Genomic DNA, 22670 nt, shown 5'->3' on the forward strand with positions numbered 1-22670 from the left:
CTTCTTTAAGTCTAACTGAACTCTCTCTTGCTGCAAGGTGTATCAGTTCCCTTGGTTTCAGGTGGAATAGAGAAAAACTCATCTTAGAGTCCTTTGTTGTATTTCAAGGGTCCCATTCTCCATCCCCTCATCTTGGGTTGTGACTCTCCTTCACCCCGCCTGCCCACCCCACTCCCCACACAGGAACTGGGAAAGCCTTTTCATCCATGGGAGTGGACCCTTCAACGTCACTAGAATAGCCCCTCTGTCTGAACAGGTCACCTGAAGGTCCTTACTGGGGATATTTCTAGGACTGGGTCCTGAACACATGCCCATGGCTCTCACTAGGGAAAGAAAAGAACGCCTCTGCTCTTTCTCTGCTACCAAATACACTGATGTTGACGCCTCATTTAAAGACTGAGTGATGAGTTCCTCTCAGGGTCACGGTCATTAAAAACGAAAGCCCAGCTCCATGCCTCCATTTTTGTCCTGCTGCCAAGAAGCCCAAGACTAAATTTTGTGCTGTAATTTCCTCTGGTTGGAAGAGTAATTATTCTATTTCTAATCCCTTTAATTACCTGTCTTTTTTTTTTTTACTCAGATTTTAAAGGTTTTATTTTATCTGTGTCCTTCGTTGAAGCTGCTGTAAATTATTTTTGGAAGTAGAGGGAGAATAAAGAATGGACGCGTGGATGATGGATGATGGATGGATGGGTGGATGGATAGAAGATGGATGGATGAATGGTGGATGGATGAGTGGATAGAAAGATGATAGATGATGGATAGATAGATGGATGGATGGATGAATGATGGATGGATGGATGGATAGATGGATGGATGGATGGATAGATGGAGGGATGGATGGATGATAGGTGGATTGGTGGATGGGTGGATAGAAAGATGATGGATGGATGGATGATGGATGGGTGGATAGAAAGATGATGGATGGATGGACGGATGGATGGATAGGTGGGTGGACAGATGATGAAGGGAGGTAGGGAGGGGTGAGTGGAAGGATGGATGATTAGATAGGAGGATGAGGAGGTGGACCAATATATTGATGAATGGGTGAATGAATGGATGGATGGATGGATAGATAAATGGAGGGATGGATGATTTGTTGGGGGATGGACTGATGAATGAATGAATAAATGGATGGGCCAATGAGTTAAAAAAGTTGCTATTTATAAACCAGGGACTTAACCTACCCACATAAGCCCCAGAGGGTATCTCACACCATCCCTCTTGGGCCTTCATCCCACCTTGTAAAGTGGGTGAAATCAAATTAGTAGGAATGTGACAAGGAGCCTCAGAGGGAAGAGGGAGTAGCAACAAAGCCCCTGACAGGTATGTGTGTGGACAGGGCCAGGGCTCCTGTTTGCCTTTGGCTGGGGATGATGGAGGGCTGTGGGCTGACCACACATCGAGGCACATCAGGACTTTCCGTGGCAGAGCCACTCCGTTCTCCTCAAGTCCCTGAGCATCCTAGTCATCTCACTGCCCCGGTATCTGGTGCTTTACACCCTAGATGTCTCATCTGTTGACAGAAATGGACTGACGGAAAAAACAAAGAGTGAACAAGCCCTCCTATCTTAAAATGAGTGGTGCGTTTTATTGGGCTTTCTGGGGGGTAATTTTACTCTGAAATCCCCTCTCACAGCTGTTTCTAGGAACTAGAAGGATCAGAAGGATCCTATTTTGAACCCCTAGCATCCCCAAACTCATGGTGGTTCACTCCCACGTGGTGGCGAGGAGTAGGCAGTGCCAACCATCATGCCACCCGCGCTTGCCTGCTATGTGCAAAGCCTGGGCAGGGTACGGAGACTTTCCAGCACAGCCCGCTGCTGCCTTTCTGTCCCGACATCATGGTTACATCACTCATTTGCTCACTGTCTCTCTCCACTCAGAAGGCAAGCTCCAGGGGGCAGCAGCTCTGGTGACTACTGAGTCCCTAGTGCCTGGCACTGGGCTCAGTACATTGCGAGTCCTCCAAACAACTGTTGTTTAAATGAATGAATGTCTCTACCATCTCAGCCCAAATACCCCCTCCTCTTTCTTCATTGCTAAGACCTGTCTTTTCTTTAAAAACAAAACAGAAACCTCCTCCGGGGAGCCTTCCCATCTGATCCTGCGCAGTCCAGGTGGCCTGTCACTCTGTACTCCTTCCCTCAGTTGTTGTAAACCTGTGTTCACTCATTTATGGCTTCCTTTCAAAGTCTTTGTAGGGTGCGTGGTGTGAACCTGGAGCAGAGATTCAGCCTCTGCCTTGGAAATTTGTCTTCCCAAAGGAAGGGATAGGCCCCGCATCGGATTGTTGGCTATCTTTATTTATTCCTGTTCCTTTCATGCTGTCTGCCCCCCTCACCCTGGAGGGTATTCGCACAAAAGGGCTCACACCTCCCCTCAGAAATTTAGGGCACAGCAGGCAGAATGGCACAGGTGGAAGCTAGGGGAGGAGCTGCTCCCTGGAGCGTGTGTAGACAGGCAGCCTGGTGGGTAGAGTGCCGAGTGTGCGTGTAAGGATGCATTCAATCACCCCACAGCTCTCCCGGCCCCAAGCAGAGGGCTCATGGGGCAGGAAGGGCTGGGGCTCGGAGACAGGGTAGGGGTGGCTCTTACCAAGAAGCTGTTGTCCTTGGGGTTGGTGGCCAGGCTGAGGCCGAGGCGCATGTTGTCCTTCCGCTCAGACACGTTAGACAGGGTGACCCTTCCTGGGGTGGGATGGAGAAGCTCAGCCTGCAGCCCCCTCCTGCCCACCCTCCGCCCAGAGCCTGCTGCTGCCGCTGGCCACCAGAAGTGCCTGCGGCAGGGTCGGTGCCAGGCAGACCTCCCGATTCTCCCCGCCCTCTGAGCCCCTCATTTGCCTGCACGTTGGTGTGGCCCTTCACAGTTTACAAAGGCTTTGCCCGGACACGGTCTCATTACTTCCTCACAACTCCTTGTGAAATGAGGAAACCGAGTCTCAGAGAGGCCAAGCAACCTGCCCAAAATCACACCGTAGGCACATGGCAGAGCCTTGCACCTCCTAGTCCAGAGCTCTCCCTCCTCCAGCCATCTGACTGGACCCCAACATTCCCCTTGAGTCTCACCCCACGCATACCAGGGCCCCCCACCTAGACTGGTTTCCTCTGTGCAGAGTCCTTGCCAGTTTTCTTCAAGTCAACCTATCATCAAAACTCACCAGTCCTGTGTCCTCTTCTCTCAGGGCCCGGTTCACTGCTCATCTGATAAACTGACACATGATAGCTGATTCTGTCTCATAGGTAACAAACTGCCAATTTAACAAGAACTTTCTAGAGGTACAAGGTCTTGCCTAAGAATGTCATTCTGTGGTTGGCTATCAGGAGAGATACTGAGGAGCAGGATTATCAGCCAACTGGGCATAGGGAGAGGGTCTGGCAGATTAGAATTACTGAACAAAATTATATTGGTGTAGGTTTTACGAGACCGTTTTGTCAGGCCACTGAAGGGAAGGAAGTGCGCCTGAATTCCCCAGACATGTGTTGGTGTGTAAGTGTGTCTGTTTGTGTGTGTGCACACGTGTATGGGCACGTGGTGGGGGAGAGTTTGGGGGAACTGGGTTGGGCATTTTATTAAGCCGAGAGCGAGTCCCGACCTGCTGTGAGGAGGACCCCGAGGAACCCCATTCTCTGCTTGGGGAGGGGAGGGATCTCTGAGCCCTTGGAGGCCTGACCAGGAAAGGTCTGCAATCTGCTTGGCTGGCGATGGGAAGCGTGAAGAGCTGGGCTGCCCTCCGGGGCACGGGGCAGCAGGGCCGGGCCTCCACAGAGGCCAGAACTGCAGACGCCTGACCCTCTCGTGGGCTGGGGTGGGGGCAGCTGTGTTTGTTGTTTTGCCCTTTGGTTGGTAGTGAGGCTCCTTTTGAAATGCAGCCCCTCTTGGCTGTGCTGAGAATGACTGGGATTGCTTTCTGTCTTGTCTGTCCAAGTAAGCCAGAGAGAAAAACAGTAATAACCCTGGTGTTTCTATGGTGCCTTATCATTTACAAAGTACCGTCCACACGTGCCCTCCCAGGAGCCCCCTCGGTCCTGGGAGGCCCAGGAGTCACCATTTCCAGATGAGAAAATCGAGGGGCAGAGGGAGATAGTGACTTCTATTAGGCCAGTCACTGGTAAATGATAGAGTGGGGACTCGAACCCCAGCTATCCAGTGTCACATCCTGAGTTCTCCCATCTGCAGGCAGGCCTGTGCTGGCAGTGGGATGGTGGTGAGAAATCTGGAGAGGAAGCTCCGAGTCCTGACTGGGCAACCTCTGCCCTCAGAGGCTTGGAGAATTCTGCCCTCCATTTATTTAAGGGGCACGTCCCTCACCTCACCCCGCCCCTCTGCCTCTCCCTTGTCTCTGTGACTGAAGTCCTTACTGGAACTGTGCCCGCCCGGAAGCAGAAGGGCATGGTAGGGAAGACCCTTGCGGTGGAGTAAGGCAGACTCAGGTTCAAGTCCACTTGGCTCTGCACTGGCTTCATGGGTTTGGGGCGGTCACTGACCTCTCTCGGGTTCAGTCTGTCCCTCTGAGAGCGGGAGAGACTAACACCTTTCTCAGCGGGTCTGTGTGAGGGTGGAGGGGCACAAGCCCCTCCTCGAGGACACAGGGTCTGCCTTCCAGAATCACACGCCCTCCCTAAGCCTCTGCCCTCAGTGAAACCCTGACTTCATCCAGGTGTTGGGAAGACAGTGCTGGGGTAGACTCTTCCACACTGAGGTGTGAATGACTGACACCCACTTAGCCTTCCCTGGAGAGAGAGGAAAGAACGTTCCCGGCTCGGTGCAGCTCAGACTGGAAAGGCCATAGGAAAAGCCAGGACTCAGGTTTCCCAGCCTTGCGTTTTCCACTGGGGGGCTAGACTGACAGATGGTCTTCCTGCCGTGCCTCTCTCCTCGGTGGGAGGGACAGGGACACCCATCAAATGAGTGCTTCCTGATCAGCACTTTTCCCACTCACTTTGCTGCCCACTGCCTCCCATATATGCCTCAGCTCAGGAATGTTTCCCAGGGTCTCACAGCCTCAACTCTCACTGCCAGCAGGGGCTCCTCCTCTGGAGGGAAATCAGGTCCACATCGGAAACCAGAGCAATTGAGAAAACTAAATGATCGGTTCACCTGTGGCCCCACCTGGACCAGGAGCTTCTCTCGGGGGCCCAGGCCCTGAGCCCAGTGCCCACCTCTCCCACCACCCACCTTGCTCTCTCTGCCCCAGCCATGTGCCTATTCCTTCCGTCCTCAAACAGAGCAAGATCATTCCCCCCTCAGGGCCTTTGCACTTGCTTACCCAATGCTTGGGATGCCCCACCTGACTCCTTCTCACCATCAGACCTTTGCTCAAATGCTACCTGCTCAGAGAGGCCTTCCCTTTGCTAAGGTAGAACTGCCACCCCCACCACCCAGCTCCTCTTCCCATAGCACCCTGGTTGATGGCACAGCATTTAGCCCTGCCCGAGATTACCTTGCTTTCTAATTTGTTTACTCACTCGCTGTCCCCTCCCAGCAGAGCCCTTGGCTTCTTGTTCCCTGCTGTACCCCCAGTAACAAGCACAGTGCTTGGCACAGACTGGGTGCCCAGTACAGGTTGGGGGACGTATTCGACCTGGAATGAATCCTGGGGGGGGTCCTCGAGTCTACCCTCCTCACTTTACACATGAACAAACCGAGGCTCAGAGAGGGGATGTGAGCTCCCCATGGACACTCAGCGAGGAAACTGCACAGCTGGAAGGAGAAGGCCAGCTTGGCCTGTCTTGGAATCCTGCGCTCTCACGGCGGTGACGACCCAGATCCATGAGCCACCGGCCAGGTCCCGCCTCCTCTAGACTGTGTCCCCACTGGAGTCTGGGCCCCAGCTGGGGTCTGAGCTTCCCATCCTCAGCGCTGACGCAGATGTGGACAGCGGGAGCATCCAGGGCCACGTGATGGGACAGCTGGCCTGGGTATCTGTGTTCTCGTGCTTTCTCTTTGATGTGGACCTTTTCCTCCATCTGCTTATCTCTGGAAGCTCTGCCATTTCCCCCATCAGGCCCCTGCTCCCCACCCCTACCTCCCCAGGGAGCCCCACCCCACTGCTCTAGGGCAGAGGCTCCCCTCCCGGGAGAGGGGGAGGCCAAGGGTCCTGGCCCTGGGGCAGGCCAGTCCTCTAGGCAAGGCCTGGAATTGTGGCTTGTCAGACCAAATGGAACTCTTGCTTCCTTCTGAAAGCGAAGCGATGGCCCGGCCACTGGCTGACCTTTAGGACCAAGTGGACGTGCCTTTAGAGGACTAGTGTGTGTGCTTTCCTGGATGCACGTGTGTGCACACACATGTAGATTTTACAAGGGCTTGGAAGGCCTTGAGCCTGCTCACAGCATCTCCCCTACCCCTGAAAACTTTCCAGTGAGGAACAAAGCCTTAATTTCAGAGAGGCAGTGTGTGTGGTGGTGAAGGCTGGCTGTGGACTGTCTGGACTGGAATCCCGGCCTTGCTGCTTGTTCGCTGGGCGACCCCGGGCAGGTCCCCTCACCTCCACATGCTGTCATTCCCTCCTTTGTTAAGTAGTTAAATCTCATACGGTTTTTGTGAGGATTAAATGAGTCAAAATATGTAAAAGGGCTTAAACCAGCGCCTGGCATGTGGGGAACACTATATAAGATAGATGAATGTTAGCTTTTGTTGTTATTTCAAATCAGAAAGAAGACAGGCAATGTTTTTCTCCTGCTGGGAGAGAAACCCTTGAGTTGAGGGGCAGTGGATAGGTCAGAAAGAGTGGTGGCCTGGGACACTGCAGGCCTGGGTTTGAATCCTGGCTGGCCCCTGACAAGCTGTGTGACCGTGGGCAAGTTGCTTTCTCTCTCTGACTTCAGCTTCCTCATCTGTAAAATGGGGGCAGTGACACCAGCTGGGTCATCTCATGGGGCAGCTGTGAGGAGCCACTGTGACTGTGGACATGGATGTGTGTTAGAGCCTGCCACACCCTGGACAACGGTTGGCCTCACTGTGGAGAGACCGGCAGCCCAAGTTACCCAGGTTGAGCTTGGTGCAGTTCCCCTGGGTCACCGGACACTTGTACACGTCTCCTGTCTTCTGGTGGCCGTTGGTTTCCAATGGAGCGCCCACAACCAGCCTGGGAAGGAAGAGAAGACAAGAAAAGACGCTGAGGGAGGTACTCTTTCCTGGCAAAGACTGGAACCTGGAGGGCAGTGAGGATGGGGAGACGGGGTCGGGGGGCGGGAGGGAATCCTGGAGGAGTCGCTTTTGTATTTCGGGGGGAGGGATGCTGGGCTTTCAGCATAAAGTCATGGGGCCTGTGGCCTACACAGGCCCTTTCCAGGATGTGGAGAGACAGAGATGAAGACCACAAGGGCCTTGAAGAAATGGAGCGGAGGCAGCCCCTGGGAGAAGAGGGCAGAGCAGACATCATGGAGGAAGTGAGGCTTGAGTTGGGTCTCAGTGAATGAATATGAGTTTGTCTAACGGTGGGAGAGGGTCATGGTGGTCACTCAGGCAGAGGAATGATGATTTTGGAGCCCGAGTTTTGGCCATCTGTTACTACCTGCAGGTGGCCTCATTCCTCATCTTATTGACAGCCTTTCAGCTGGCGACCCAGATGTGGGGCATGTTGCTCAGGGGTTATGGCTGTCCCCTAAGCCACTAAGTCTTTGCTCAGGGTGCGTGAGGCAGCCAGCAGGGCTAAAGAGTGGCCAGGGCTAGCCGCCCAGCTGGGGATTCTGCCTTGAGCCTACGCCTTTGTGCCCTCGTGTGGAAAAAGGGTCTTCGCGGTTGTAATCAAGGATCTTGAGATGAGATCAGCCTGGATTACCCAGGTGGGCCCTAAATCCAACGACAAGCGTCCTTATAAGAAGCACGCAAAGGAGAGACCGAGAGAGAAGAGAAAACCACGTGAAGATGGAGGCAGAGCTAGGAGAGACGCTGCCACAAGCCAAAGAAGGCCTGGGACCACGGGAAGCTGTGTGAGGCAAGGAAGGTTCTCTCCCAGATCCTTTAGAGGGAGCACAGCCCTGCCGACACCTTGGTTTTGGACGTCTGGCCTCCAGAACCGCGAGAACAAATTTATGTGTTTGAAGCCATCTACTTTGTGGTGATTTGCTATGCAGCCACAGGAAACGAACACATCTTGCTTGCATGCATAGAGAGTAAAGAGGGCCACTCCTTCCTGGCCTGGCTAAGCCCTGGCAGGGCCCGGGGTGCAAAGCCCGTGGCCCTGGGGGTAAGGGCGGGGGACTCACCTCCCTTGAAGCGGGAGAGAATCCCACCTCAGACTGGCTGGCCCCCAGGCCCCCTCCAGGCCTCACCTCCGGCCCACCAGAGGGCAGCACCTTCGGGGGTGGCCCGGAGTGGCCCAGGGAGGCAGCTGGAACCCAGAGCTGGTGTGAAGTGACACCTTGCAAGTGGGCGACGTGTCCCTTCAGTGCCTGCCTGCCCACTCTGTTGGCGCCACCCGCCTCTGGCGTATCTGGAACCCTCGAGGCTCTGGGCGCTTGTCCTGCTCTCAGCCAGCACCGGCCTCCTCTGCTCACGCCCTAGTGACTCAAGAATGGAAGCCTCCCAGGGACAGCTGTGCTGTGATGGCAGGAGGTGCCGCAGCTCACACAGCTCTGAGGCCAGGCCCTGAGGGGCAAAGAATAGATGGTGGTGGAGCTTGGGGCACAGGGACAGGTGAGACATTGGGAGCAAGGAGACCTTTCTGGAGTTCTGCTGGCCCAGCGGCTTCCCACGCCCTGCAACGCAGCCCAAAGAAGCAATTGTTGGTTTCCTGACTTAAGATGGTTGAGGGGGAGGGGCCTGGAGGTTCAGGACTTCAGTGGCTTCTTGTGGTCAAATTTCCCCTCCCCCACCCCCCACCATTCCTGCCCCCCACCCCCACGCTGTCAGGAAAGAGGGTGAGGTCTGAGTGGGAGTTCACAGAGCTCTGTTTGAAATTAAGAGTCTATGAAATAAGAGCTGAGATTTCACCCCTGGGAACCAGATAATGACAGATTCTAAATATATCTACTTATTAAGCATGTCTATTTTTGACCAGCAGGAATTAACTGGACCCATAAAATCTATTTGTCTAGACGATGTGATTTTTGGCTACTTAATTTTGTAAATGATCGTGTAGTCAAGGCTGCTCCATTCTTTCCACCAAAAAGAAAAAAAAAAAAAAGAGAGAGAGAGAGACAGAGAGGTCAGTAAGTGAGGTTTGGGCTCCAAGCTTGCTTTTCTGGCTGCTCCGGTTTTCAAGGTCAACCTGATGTGTGACCAAGTCTTCCAGAAGGATGTTCTTTGCAGGACACCACTGCGCGAGGGCAAGTGTTCTCTAGAAAGAGTGCCTTTGAGGAGCACTTCACAGGGTGCTTCTGGGAGAATCAGGCACAGCGGGTTCTAGATTAGGAAAGCCATGGCCATATTCTAGACAATCCCCATGTGTCTTCTAGGAAACACCCCAGCAGCCTGACGAGGCAGACTCCTCACCACTTTTTGCATTTTACAGAGTGGGATTCTGAGGCCCCAATGGCCTACTTGGTGGGGGTCCCAACACAGGGTGGGATCTTTGCACTGAGAATCCAGGGGCTAGATCTTCATCCAGGTTCTGTCACCAGCTTGCTGTGTGGCCTTGAGAAGCCATTGAACTTTCCAGACCTTTGTTTTCTTGGCTGTGAAATGGGGTTAACAATTCCTGCACTGCCCATCTCCCAGGGGCACTGTGGGAAGTCACAGATGTCAAAAGGCGAGGAGAAACAGAAGCGGCTGTATCTAGGTGAGCTAAGCACAAAGACCGGTGGCTTCCTAGAAGTCACGTCCTGACCATGGGCAACATGTGACAATCGGGCAGTAAATCCCCCAAGTCATCATGACCCCAAATTTGCTATAAGCCCGGGCTTTGTCTTTTTCAAAGAACAAGGGCTGCCTCTGTGTCCCATCTCCATTCTCCCAGACCCGATTTCTTGGGGGATCCTTGGCATTTCATGAGGAGCAGGACAGGGCTTATTGTCCCCATATTACAGATGCAGAAACTGAGGCCCTGAGAGCGGAGCTGACCCAGGCCCCACAGTTTGTCTGTGGCAGGGCTGGGACTAGCTCTCCTGGGACAGCTTTCTCTGTGTGGTCCCAAATATTTCTTTGTCATGAAGCGGGTGCCTAGGTCAGCCCTCTTTGCCACTCTTGAGTCTCGGCATTACGTGTGCCTGTCGGGCTTGAGGTTTGGAGGATATGATTCAGTCTCGCTGTGAAGCGCAGGGAAAACGTTTGCGTCACCACCCAGACCAGCCAAATTGCTCCTGGGGTCTGGCAGCCCCCACCACCTCCTGCAGCCTCAGCCTTATATAGCCATCTGCAGCCTCAGGGCTGTAGGGCCTCTTCGGGCTGGACACCCTATACCCCTGGCGTGGGCACCAGACGGCATGGCAAACCCCAAAGGTCGTGGCGAGCATCGGGCCCTTTCCATGGGCCGTGTACCGTGACTCACCGGCTGTGGGCACCCGGCATTCTTCCTGTGAGGCGTAGGGAGCAGGGACGCTGTGGATGGGAGAACCGGCAGCAGGCTTCAGCCACAGCCCTGTGGGACCCCTCTAAGCAGGGCCTTGCCAAGGGAGGAGGCTCACCGTGGAGACGGCCACCTGAGGAAGGCAGGACAGGCCCCCCCTGGGTGCTGGGCTCCTTGGCTCCCAGCAGGACACAGGCTAAGAGAAGTGGCCTCTCGCTCCCTACCTCACACCCTCTCCAACGAGTCTCTGTGGCACTCATTCTGACTTCTGCTTATCCTTGGTTCCATCCTTCAAGGCAATTTTAGTCTCCGATCCTTTTAAATTGCACACTTCTATCAGAAAAAAAGGTAACATGTACTCCCAATATGTGTACATTTATATGTAAATTATACCAGTGTACAACTGTCAATCTGTATATTAAATATCAGTAATCCTGTGTTTTCAGACAAAATATAAACCCAAATAGGACTTGAGTCATGTTATTTCTGTCCCGTGGTATAACTGTCCTGCACACCCCCTGTGGTGTGCACACCCCACACTGGAGGCCATCGCTTTAAGATCCAGCACAAACTTCCACCTGCTCCAGAGGCCCTCGCTGATCACAGTGGGCTTTCCCACATAAACCAGCGTGGAATCCCAGCTACCTGCTGTGCCTGGTGTTTTAGGGTCGTAATTCCTTGAGGGCCAAGACGTCCTCGTCGGCCCTGCTGCACTAGCGCAGGGTGGTCTTGAAGGCACGTGGTAGAGACCCACGGACGGATCTGACCTTCTGTCCGGCAGCCTACAGCAGTAGCAGCTTCAGGAGCTTCTGGCTTCGCCTCAGGCCTAGGAGAGCCCCCAAATTCAGTGCCTGGAAAAGGGTTGCTGAGAGATCAAGTATTTTCCACGTATAGAGCTTCAACGCAGTGACGCAGCTTCCACTTAAAGTCCATGTTGCTTGCTCCCTGGTTTCCATTTCCCTCTTGCCAACAGTCTTCACTTCTGTTCGGGGATCCTGGGACTCTGGCTCCAGTCCCAGTTCTAGGGACCGAGCACACACCTCAGGCCAGGCCAGTTTTATCCCCTGGCTGCAGTGATTGAGTTAGGGCAGGCAAATGACTTCAGTCTCCCCAATCAGAGTGAATCTCAGGACTTCTTCTTGGGACTCAGGGACCAAAGTGGTCCCTTTTCTCTGGATGACATGGCGTGTAGATGCAGGGCCTGGAACTGCTGGCAGCCACCTCGTGATGATAAGGAGTATGAACTGATGCATTGACAGAGGGAGGAATGAGAGAAGCATCAAGAGAAGGAGCTGAAGTCCTGATAATAATGTGAAGCCCTGGATCAAAGTACACCTGAAGCCTGCACTGCTACTGGACTTTTCAACTATATAAGAAATAACTACTTTTTACTGTATAAGTCTGTTTGAGTTGAGTTTTCAGGTTCTTCAAACATCCTCACTAGAATGTGTAAGGCAAAAAAAAAAGGCACCTAGTTAAAATTACCCTTAGAAATTCCATATATTACCATGCTATAAGAAGAACATGGCATCCAGGACCAAGGAGAGAGGTACAGATTCATGTGCCCCAGCTCCTGCTCCATCGGGGAAAAATACCCACTGCGTGAGTGGTGGGCAGACTCGCTGACACCATGTACATTATTTCTCTCTGGTTGTTTACCTAAGCGTATAAAACTGTCCCATGGCCCAGCCTTGTGGGAACAGAAATCCTTTTGTTCTGTGTGCATCCCACCTAGAACAGCCACTTGGACAGGGAGCCCTGTACTCCAGATGTTTCTGGTTACCTGGTGACTGGCCTCGAAGACTATCAGAGCTGGGGGGAAATGTGGAGATTCCTCGGGCCAGGCTCATCACATGCCAGTGAGGCACTGGAGGCCCGGAGCAGGGAAGAGCTGTGTCTGAGGTCTCAGAGCAGACAGTGGCAGAGCTGGGCTGGTGCACCGTGTCCGGAATCCCAGGGCAGTGCTCCCCCCAAGCCACGGAGGGCAGAAAGCCTGGAAGCAGGGGCTGAGGCTCTAGGCCCAGCTCGGCCTTTTACTGGCTGTGTCTGGGGAGACAGGTGTGAGCAGCTTAGCCCCCCAGCACATGGGACGAGTGGAGGCCATGGGCACAGAAAGGCCCTCAGATGCTCTGCGAACGAAAGAGGAAACCTTCACCTGGTGGGCCTGCCCCTGGAGGAGGTCCTGAGCCCAGAGGCCAGCACTGCCTGCCTAGGAAAGGCAACATGTGGGTTAATCTCTTCCCTGGCCAACCTCTTTGCCCCTTTCTGCAAGACCTTGCCTTCACAACCCAGGAAATCCAATTATCACTAATTATTCGTTTCATTTTAATGAATCACTTTTGATGCAACTGAACTGCATTTGATTTTGATCACCAGGACAGCTTTGAGGCCAGAAGGGCAGTTAGTATCTGAGGCTCAGGACGTGGATGTGACAAGACTGCAGGGAGACATTGGTCAGTTTCAGAGCTAGGACTCCAGGTCCAGTGCTCTTTCCACCATCGTGAAGGACCGGGAAGTTCAGAAAGCCCAGCTCTGGGGGCTGGGCAGTGCCTGGCATGGGGAGAGGGCCGCCCTCTCCAGAGCCAGCTGGGCCTGTCCCCTAGGGGCCTCTTGCCCCTCCTCTCTCAGCCCATTCCCTTCCTCACCTGCTCCTCCCCTGGCACCCCTCCTCCACTCAGACACACTCCAGGCCCCTTGTTCCATTTTTCTCCTGGCTTCATTTTCCTTTCCTGAAATCAGATAGGGGCATCAGGGAGGGGTTCCACTTGAGGAGCAGAGAGCTCAAGGGAACAAAGGAGAGAGTATTCCTTTAGCGAGGCTTTTTCTCTCTCTTTCCATGGAAAATGTAATCTCCTCCAGCCAGAGGGAGTGCAGTGGCTAATGTGTTCAAGACGGGGCTAGGGAAGCGCTGATGGCAGCAAACCTGAGTGCTGGGGTGAGGGCCCCGGGGCTGCACTGGCTGGGGGTGGGGTGTGGAGGCTAGTCCAGCTGGGACCTGCCTGAGGGGAGACTGCACCTGCAGGTCTTCCTGGGCTGGCTGGAGGAGCTTGTGGTTCCCTGTGACTCACGTGCCTGGCAGGCCTGGACTCATGGGGGCCAGGAAAATGAGGACCGCTCTGCTGGCCAGCACATCCCTTACTCTCCCTGCCTCCATAAAACCCTCATCAGAGATGGGAATCCTTTGTGTGTATTTTAAACAAACATGTATACTGTGATGGGTAATTTTATATGTCAACTTGACTGGGCCACAGGGTGCCCAGATATTTGGTCAAACATCATTCTGGGCACCTGTTAGGGTGTTTTTGGATGAGATGAACATTTAAATCTGTAGACTGAGTAAAGCAGATTGTCCTCCCCAATGTGGGTGGGCCTCGTCCAATCAGTTGAAGGCCTGAATAGAAAAAAGAGGCTGACTCTCCCCTGAATAAGAGAGAATCTTTCCTGACTGACTGCCTGTGAACTGAGACACTGGCTTTTTCTTACCTTTGGACTCAAACTGAAACATCAGCTCTTCCTAGGTGTCCAGCCTGTTGGCCTTCAGACCAGAACTACACTATCAGCTCTCTTGAGTCTTCAACCTGCTAACTCACCCTGCAGATTTTGTGACTTGCCAGCCTCCATAATCTCGTGAGCCAACTCCTTATAATCAATCAATCACTCTCTCTCTCTCTATTTATACATATATATATATATACACTCTCTCTCTATATATATACACATATTCTATTGGTTCTGTTTCTCTGGAGAACCCCGACTAACACATTTACATAGTGCTTGCTAAGTTGTAAGGGCTTTACAGATATTATTTCATGTTGCTGTTGATCCACACCCTCATTCATTCACTGAGTCATAAGCATTTATTGAGCTGTTACTAATGCACCGAGCACAGGGAGCACGATGGTGAACATGGCGTCCTGTCTCCCTCCAGGAGGCCTCCAGCCTCGCAGAGGAGAGCAGGTCAACAGACCATTACAGCACAGCAGTGGTTCTTAAGGTAGTTCCCAGCCCAGCAGCGTCAGCCTCCCCTGGGAGCTTATTAGAAATGCAGCGTCTGGGGCCCTACCAATGGGAACCAGACCTGGAGGCGGGGCCCAGAGTTCGTGTGTTAGCAAGCCCTCCGGGGGATGCTGACATGCACGCACGTTTGAGAAGCACCGTCATCCCGCGTTGAGAACTGCTGATGTGGGGGAAGCAGAGGCGTGGCGCCCCCCAACCCTCGCTGGGCTCAGAGCCCCAAATGCGTTCCAGTAGAATCATCCTCTTCACCACACCTTCCAAGGCTCTACACGACCCCTTGCTGTTCACCTGCCCGTCCCCACTTTACCAGTGCTGCTGTGAATGCTGTGCACAGCCGGGTCATCCTTTAGGGCTCGGCTCCAATGTCACCTCCCCAAAGAGGACTTTCCTGACCACCTGTCACTCCCTGCCTCACCGCCCTGCCTTGTCTTCCTCGTGGCACTTGGCACTCTCGGATGCTGTCTTCTCCAGATATCTGTTCATCATCCTTATCTCCCAGTAGAATTTGAGCTGCAAGGGAGCTAGGACCTTGTCAGTCCGGTTTGCAGCTCTGGATACCCCAGCACCCAGAACAGTGCCTGCACAGAGGAGGTCCCCGAAATATAGTTGATGAATGAATTAGCTAATCACCTGGCTTAGCGGGACCACTGGAATCCGAGAGCCTGCAAATTGGGGCCACTGACCGAGGGCCCTCTTTGGTCTTCCAACACCTATGAACTCAGCTGGGGGAGGAGAACAAGCTCCAGCAAAGGAACCAACAGACTGCATACCCTGGCCTGAGACGGGGCTAACTGTCCTTGGCCTCGGTGTTCTCGTCTACCACATGGGGCTGAACATACCGGGGCTACTTACCACCTAGGATTTCGAGGGCAGTAAGATCTGGACCTTGGTGGTCATCAGAATCACCTGGGGAGTTACAAATGCAGGTTCCTGGGCACCTGGAGGTTCTAATTCAGCCGGTCGGGGCCAGGGCCCGGGAACTCATTTTTAGAAGCCCCCGGATGAGCAGGCAGGATTGGGAGCCCTTGTGTGAAGGATCTGCCGAGGAAGCAGCTGGGAGGACCTCTGGACAGGGGAGAGAGCACGTGTGTCCTGGGAATGTTCACTCGACCTGGGGGTCACGACCCCAGCAACCTCCCTGACTGTCCAGGAATGGTCCCGGATTGGGGTTTTTAAAAAATTTGTTTTGTTTCTTTTGGGCACAAGAAAAACATAAGAAATACCTACTTTGGCTCAAAAAAGTACTAACTTATTTAAAAAGTATTATTTAAACTTTTTTTTTAGATTATAAAGGTCATACACGCTTGTTGTATGATGTTCATAGTGCAGAACTGTGCAAAGTAAAACGTGCAAGGCCCCTCCCTCCCCTTCTCTACCCAGCCCTCCATCGGCAACTACCATTAGCAGCGGGGGTGCAGACAATCTTCTAGGCATTTATGTAGGGAATTTAAAACATGGAATCATTCTACATACGTGGGTCTGTAGCATGTTCTTTTCACTTAATTATTTTATTCTTGGACAACTTTCCGTGTCAGTATAAATCAATGCCACACTTAGACCTGGTCACTGGGGCCCCTGTCCTGGGTCGCTTTCTGACGGGGCTAGCCAAGGAGTGGCTGCTTGCTGGGGGTTGTGGACAGAGCTTGGATGTACAGGCTGGGGTGTCCACACATGCGATGCCCCTCAGTTACCAAGAGGGTAGGTGGGCAGAAAAGATGGTGGGCCGATGGCCAGAGCCTCCATTTGCTTTCTTGACCCAGGCCCCTCAGGCATAGGGGCGGGCCTGGTATAGATGGGTAAGATCGCTCTGCTTCATTCTTTTTTCTTTTTTCTGCTGAGGAAGATTCGCCCTGAGCTAACATCTGCTGCCAATCTTCCTCTTTTTGTATGTGAACCTCCACCACGGCATGGTCACTGACAGACGAGTGGTGTAAGGGAACTGAACCGGGCTGCCGAAGCCGAGTGTGCCGAACTTAACTACTAGGCCACTGGGGCTGGCCCTGTTTCATTCTTTATACCAGTTGCACAGTGTTATGCTTTTCTCTTTAACCATTCTCCTACTGATGGAAATTTAAATTGTTTCATCCCTTTTTGTATTGATAGATGTTTAGGTAATCTAAAAAATTTTTTCCCGTTGCACAAGCCTTTTATCAATATAGTCATACATCGCTTAATGACGGGATACGTTCTGAGAAGTGCATCGTTAGGTGATTTCTTCATTGTGTGAACATGACAGAGTGTACTTACGCAAACCTAGATGGTACAGCCGACTACACACCTAGGCTATACGGTACTAATCTTATGTGACCACCATCGTATATGCAGTCTGTTGTTGAGCGAACCGTTGTTGCGTGGCACGTGACTACACTAATGAATCAATGAGCCCCCATGCACACGTAGCCATGCGTAGCAATGCAGGCAGTGGGGACAAAGCCCGTGTGTTCCTGTGCAGGCTGGTCCTGGAGCCGGCCCTGCCGTCTCGGGCACAGAGCCTGCTGACAGGCATCAGCACAGCTGTTGATTTCACAAGCTTGGCTCTCTGCTTTGTTCCTGGAAACTTCTGGGTCCACCTTAGCTTACATCCAAACAGTGTTTTTCCCTAAGTTGCAGAAGTACTTAGAACAGAGGAGGAAAGAGTGAGGGAAGGTGATCGCAAGGGACATCTTCAACCCATTTGAAGGGAAAATGAGAAGCTGACCCACTGCCTGTGTCAAACAGAGTGGCCAGCTTGTGCCATTTAGCCCAATGCCCCCCCGCGACACACATCCCGATGCCAGTCTCACGGGGTCACCCGTCCTTTCTTCACCACATCTGGCACTCTCCTTCCTGCCTCCGTGTGTGCAGTCCCCTCATCCCAAACTCTCGAACTGGCCCCATTCCATCCACCTTTCAGTGCCTCTTCCTCCAGGCAGCCCTCCTTGATCTTTCAGCTGAAAGCTCTCTCTTAATTCCCATGATGCTTTGTTTGGACCTCTCTTGTCTGTTGTTTTCTCTCCTTTAGATAATTTGCCTGTGGGTTGCAGAGAGAGACCCTGATCCATTTTTAAATCTCTCCCTCAGTGCTGGTCAAAGTACCTGGAACACAGTCAAGGCTCAGTAATTGTTTGTTGAGTGAATAAACAGATGGACAGATGGAAGAGGCTGCTCATTTTGCAAAGACAAGCTGAGTCTTCCCTCTGCCTCTTAGGGTGTAGCTGAGAGCAGAGCTGGGCTGAGTTCTGGCTCCCATCTGCAGATGGACGACCAACCCTGGGGTGCCTTGGCCCAGCTCTCCCCAGGAAGGGAGCTGTGGTCTGACATCCCCCCAGAAGCTGAGTCCACAGTGTAAAATCCCCCATTTTCTTTTAAAAATGTCTGATAAACTCTTGCTTGTTTTTCCAAGTCATGCTCAGAGTTTTTTCCCCCCCCCCGTTTTATAACAACTCTTTCTTCTGAAAATGAAACAAACACAGCAACAGTTTGGGCGGATGTTTCTCAGTGGAATGTAGTTTTAAGTTCTTGGTATGTGTCAGTCTGACCGCTCCTCAGTAATTACTTGGTAGCAAGGTAAGGGGCCGTGGACTTGCCTGCTCTCCATGCTGGGTGGGCCCGCTTCCTTTGGTTCATAATTAGGATGATGGTCCTTTATATGTGACCAGCACACACCCAACAGCTTGTTTCGTGGTCCCCACGGCCGGGGGTGGGGGCACCAGACGAGGAGATGTAGTCCCATTTGACTGGAGAAGAAGGAAGGCCCAGAGAAGGTCAGGATTCTCTGGGCGGAGGGTGAGGCACAACCGAGAGATCCCTCATTCTGACTGTGTCCTCTGCTCTCCCAACAGCCACGCGGACTCAGCTAACGCAGAGAAAGAGGCAAAGGCCCGCAGGCAAAAGGACAGGTATTCTTTCACAGTCTTGACCCACTGACACGTGTATGGGTAACCCTGATCTACTCCCAGATGGGCCAAGAGGCCTGGGGTGAGCCACCTGCCCTCTCTGGGCCTCAGTTTCCTCATCTGTAAAATGAGAGGCTTGGACAAGTTCGGTTCAAAGAAACAGTTATTGAGCACTCCGTGCTGGGCACTGTGGACCTAAGGTGAATGGAGCATAGTCCACACCCTTACACTGATGGGGCTGAGAGCCTACACCAGGTGATTTCAGTGTGGAGGACGAGAAGACCAGAGGGGTGCCCAGGTGTGGCGGGGCCTCAGAGGGAGGGCCCTTGCTCAGCCATCTGGGAAGCCTTCCTGGAGCAGGTGACTCCTGGATGGAGCTTTGCACAGCGAACAGCTGAGTCCTGAGGGTGCCAGCGCTTATGTGTGTTATTCTAACGCACCTTCCGTAGAGAAAGCTGGGCCTGGGATGGACCTGACAAGAGGCACAGACAAGTCCCAGCCTTTACAGAGCTGCGGTGGAGTCAGCTGTAACTGGGCTCAGGCCATTCATCTGCGTTCTTCCTCCCCACCCACGCCTCCCTGACATTCCAAATCTCCTCCCTTCTCCCCTCCTTGGTCCAGAGAGCGCTATTTAAAGTGGCCCGAAGTGCAGACAGATGGTCAGATACCCATGTGGGTTAACAAACATCGCATTGTCCCCCCGATCAGGTTGTCCCCCTTGCTTTCTAGGGCCTCTCAGTTCTTGCCATCGGTCACCCTTTGGGATTCAGGCATTGTGGGTTACTCTCAACGTAAGCCTGGAAAGGAGTTAACCTATGAATCCATGAGAACTCACAGACCTCTGAAAAAGGATTAAGTCTGTGGTTCCAGAACCCAGCTAGGCTTATCTGTGGATGTTTAAAAATCTAAATTCCCAGATCTAGAGATTCTGATTTTGTAAGTCTTGGGTTGGGCTGAGGAATCTGAATTCTTTTTTTAACTTAACTTTAACTCTTTTTTTCCTAACTTTTTTTTTTTTTTTTGTGAGGAAGATCAGCCCTGAGCTAACATCCATGCTAATCCTCCTCTTTTATTGCTGAGGAAGACTGGCTCTGAGCTAACATCCATTGCCAATCCTCCTCCTATTTTTTTCCTCCCAAAGCCCCCCAGTAGATAGTTGTATGTCATAGCTGCACATCCTTCTAGTTGCTGTATGTGGGACACGGCCTCAGCATGGCTGGAGAAGCGGTGCATTGGTGCGTGCCCGGGATCCAAACCTGGGCCGCCAGCAGTGAAGCGCGTGCACTTAACCACTAAGCCACGGGGCCGGCCCTTTCCTAACTTTAAGTGAAATTTTTATAAACTTTCTTTTTTTAACTTAACTTTCACTTGTTAATTCTTTTGCTAACTGTTCTGCCAGCTTTGGGAACCCCTGGATTATACTATCAAGTGATCACCAGGCTTTGAAATAATGAAAGATGGGTCACACGGGAATTGGGTGCAGGACACCCAACCAAGAAACAGTTAACAAACACTGGGTCACGTGTGCATCTACTTTCAAAACACTTAATGTGAACAAATTAATTAATGCATGAATGAATGTCTGGGAGCAGTTATTATGTGTCAGGGACTGTGCTAGGTGCTTCCTCTGACATAAACGTACTCGATCCTCATAACAACTCTGTCGGGAGACAGCAGTCCCATTTTGAAACTGAGGAAGCTGCTGCACAGAGAGGCTAGGTGACTCACCCAAGGCACCCAGCCGGCTAAGGTAGCTTCGGCCTTGCTCGCCTACCCGGTCCTCTCCCTGTCTCTGGGCGCAGGAGAGCAGAGCACACAGAAGGCGGCCTGTGTTCGGTCAGGGAGCCCTCAGTGGCATCAAGGAATCATCGGCGATGCAGAATCCTTCGAAGTTCAGAGCTCAGATTTACTTCCCTCCTCTCCCTTCCAGATTGTGAGTAATGGGTGTTCTTACAGCATTATTCTTATTTTGAGAAGCCATAAAGAAACAAAGAGGCAGTGGTTCCACTTGAACCACTGGAGGGTGAAGCCTGTCATTACATTTTTGGAAACGTCCTCCTCCTTGGGTGACGAGATCATTGGCTTGGTGGTCAGGGAGAGGCGGGGGGACAGCGCAGACAGGAGCCGCTGTCGCAGGGTGAGCAGCACGGGGTTGGGCCAGGCCACCGTCCACCACCCACCTGCTCTTTTCCTGACTTCGCCTCATCCAGGCCCCTCCAAGCTGTGCAGGGGAAAGAAAAGGACAGGGAATCTCCACCTCTGCATATGGGCCCATCGTCCCCAGGCTCTTCATAACAAGAATATCCAGCTTTGGGCTCCCCTGAGATTTAGCTGGGTCACACCCAGACTTCTAGAGCCATTCTCTCCTCCTTCTGTGGTCCTGTGCCAAACACCGAAGATACAAAGACAAATAAAAGGCAAGCCTGCCCCTGGGGCTCACAGCCCCCTTTCCACTGTCATTTTCTCTTAGCTCTTTATTCTTCGTTTCATCTCCTCTCCTCTTTCCTTTTCCTCATTTCATTTTCCATTTCTGTTAATTGGCTTTTTCTACAACTCTTTCTCCATGTCTCTCTGCATTATTGGCTCAGGGTGACTCATGACAGCTAAAGCAGGAGAAAATGAATCAAGAGGGAAAGTAAGGAAGACTTAGGAATTCAACAGAAAACGATAGAAACCTTGTCAAGATGGTCTCAAGTCGATAACAAGCATTTGGCATTGGCCGTGTGTCTGAGTGTTGCAGCTGTTCAGAAAAGAAGTTGCCGAAAGAGAAGAAAGCCATTTGAAGAGTCTGAAATCCTGAGGAGCCCTCAATTCTTCATGAAGGAGTTAGGGAAAGTTAGAAGGACGTATTCTATCCAAGCCTGGAGAAAACAAGGGCTAGATTAAGTAGTGCAGGATCACAGTTCAGATTAGTGAGAAAAAGCCGGAATAGCACATTGATTTGTTTTTATAATTGCATATAACCTTAAAACAGGTTTGTTCCACTTTGTGGTTTTCAATAAGGAGTTCTGTTTTTCACATTTTCTGGCCTCACTGAATGGAAGGAAGCGCCTGCTCCCGGAGTTGGTGACATCCATGCTTCTAGGAGAAGCTGAGATGATTGGACAGAGGAGCCATTACCGGGCAGCCTGGCTCCCCCTAGTGTCCATCAATGATAATTGCAGATAAAGTGCCACGCAGCAACGAAAAACTGAGTACTGGGGGCCGGCCCTGTGGCTTGGCGGTTAAGCACGTGCGCTCCGCTACTGGGGGCCCAAGTTCGGATCCTGGGCGCGCAGCGATGCACCGCTTGTCTGGCCATGCTGAGGCTGCGTCCCACGTACAGCAACTAGACGGATGTGCAACTATGACATACAACTATCTACTGGGGCTTTGGGGAGAAAAAGGAGGAGGATTGGCAATAGATGTTAGCTCAGAGCTGATCTTCCTCAGCAAAAAAAAAAAAAAAAAAAAAGAGGAGGATTGGCATGGATGTTGGCTCAGGGCTGATCTTCCCCCCACACACACAAAAAAAACCCCAAAAACAAAAAACTGAGTACCAGTCTTGAAAATTCAAACCTACGAAATTATAGAAAGCCATTCTCGAGACAGAGTGAATTTCAGCTTTAGTTTACTCTTCACCTAATGTGAGGAAGTCCCCTTCCCCTTCCTGCACTGCACTGAGGCAGGACCTTGGAGTCACGGAACCAACAGCATTGGTGTCGGAGAAGGGAGGCGAGTGGAAGAGCCCAGAGGCTGGGGTGGGGGGCGGGGGTGAAGAAGATGCTGAGCTGGCAAATCCCTCTGGCTTCCCTGAACTGCCCAAAATAAATTTATTTTCTTTCTGGGAGCTTAGTAACCAGGCGACTTTCCTTTTAATGTTTCCACTACCGAGATTGTGCATCTTACCCTCAAAGCACGCAATGGTTGGCCCCTTGCCTCTCGGAGCTCGGCACTAGGGTCTTCCACGGCCCTGAGGACGGGCCTGAGCTCCGTCTCTGGGTGACCGGTTTGTGTGTGTGTCAGAGGTTACCTGGGCCCTCACTGACATACTCTTCAAGTCCTGGGACTTGCCTGTGTTGGGCTGACATTAAAGAAAAAAATAAAAGGAGAGGGGATGAGAGATCAAGGAGGGGAGAGGAAAAAATCTGGGGATGCCAGGAGCCTTGGGAGCCCTTTGCAGGCTGCATCTTGAGTGCATGCACTGCGCAGGAATTCCCACTGTGTTCTGGGGCTGACAGGCTCCCCTGGCTGCTCTCAATGCCTCTTTGTGTTTTTGAGGGCTTGAAGGTGCCCTCAGCTCCTGCCTGTGAGGATGGCTGTCTGGATTTCCATCCTCCAGCCCTCTG

General features: G+C 52.3%; 1 protein-coding gene across 2 annotated transcripts in view; it reads right to left on the reverse strand.

The window, feature by feature from the left end:
* The window catches only part of ITGA11 (integrin subunit alpha 11), a 117451-nt gene that overhangs the window by 56553 nt on the left and 38228 nt on the right, over positions 1-22670 (reverse strand). For both annotated transcript variants that reach the window (XM_087428597.1, XM_087428596.1), the window contains exons 3-4: positions 6987-7087; positions 2599-2690 (exon numbers count right to left, since the gene is read on the reverse strand). In XM_087428597.1, coding sequence (XP_087284723.1) covers positions 2599-2690; positions 6987-7087 — 193 coding nt within the window. The remainder of the gene's footprint in view (positions 1-2598; positions 2691-6986; positions 7088-22670) is intronic.

The sequence above is a fragment of the Ceratotherium simum genome, chromosome 3, assembly GCF_057802395.1.
Source record: "Ceratotherium simum simum isolate JZ-2026a chromosome 3, ASM5780239v1, whole genome shotgun sequence".
Classification (NCBI taxonomy): Eukaryota; Metazoa; Chordata; class Mammalia; order Perissodactyla; family Rhinocerotidae; genus Ceratotherium; species Ceratotherium simum.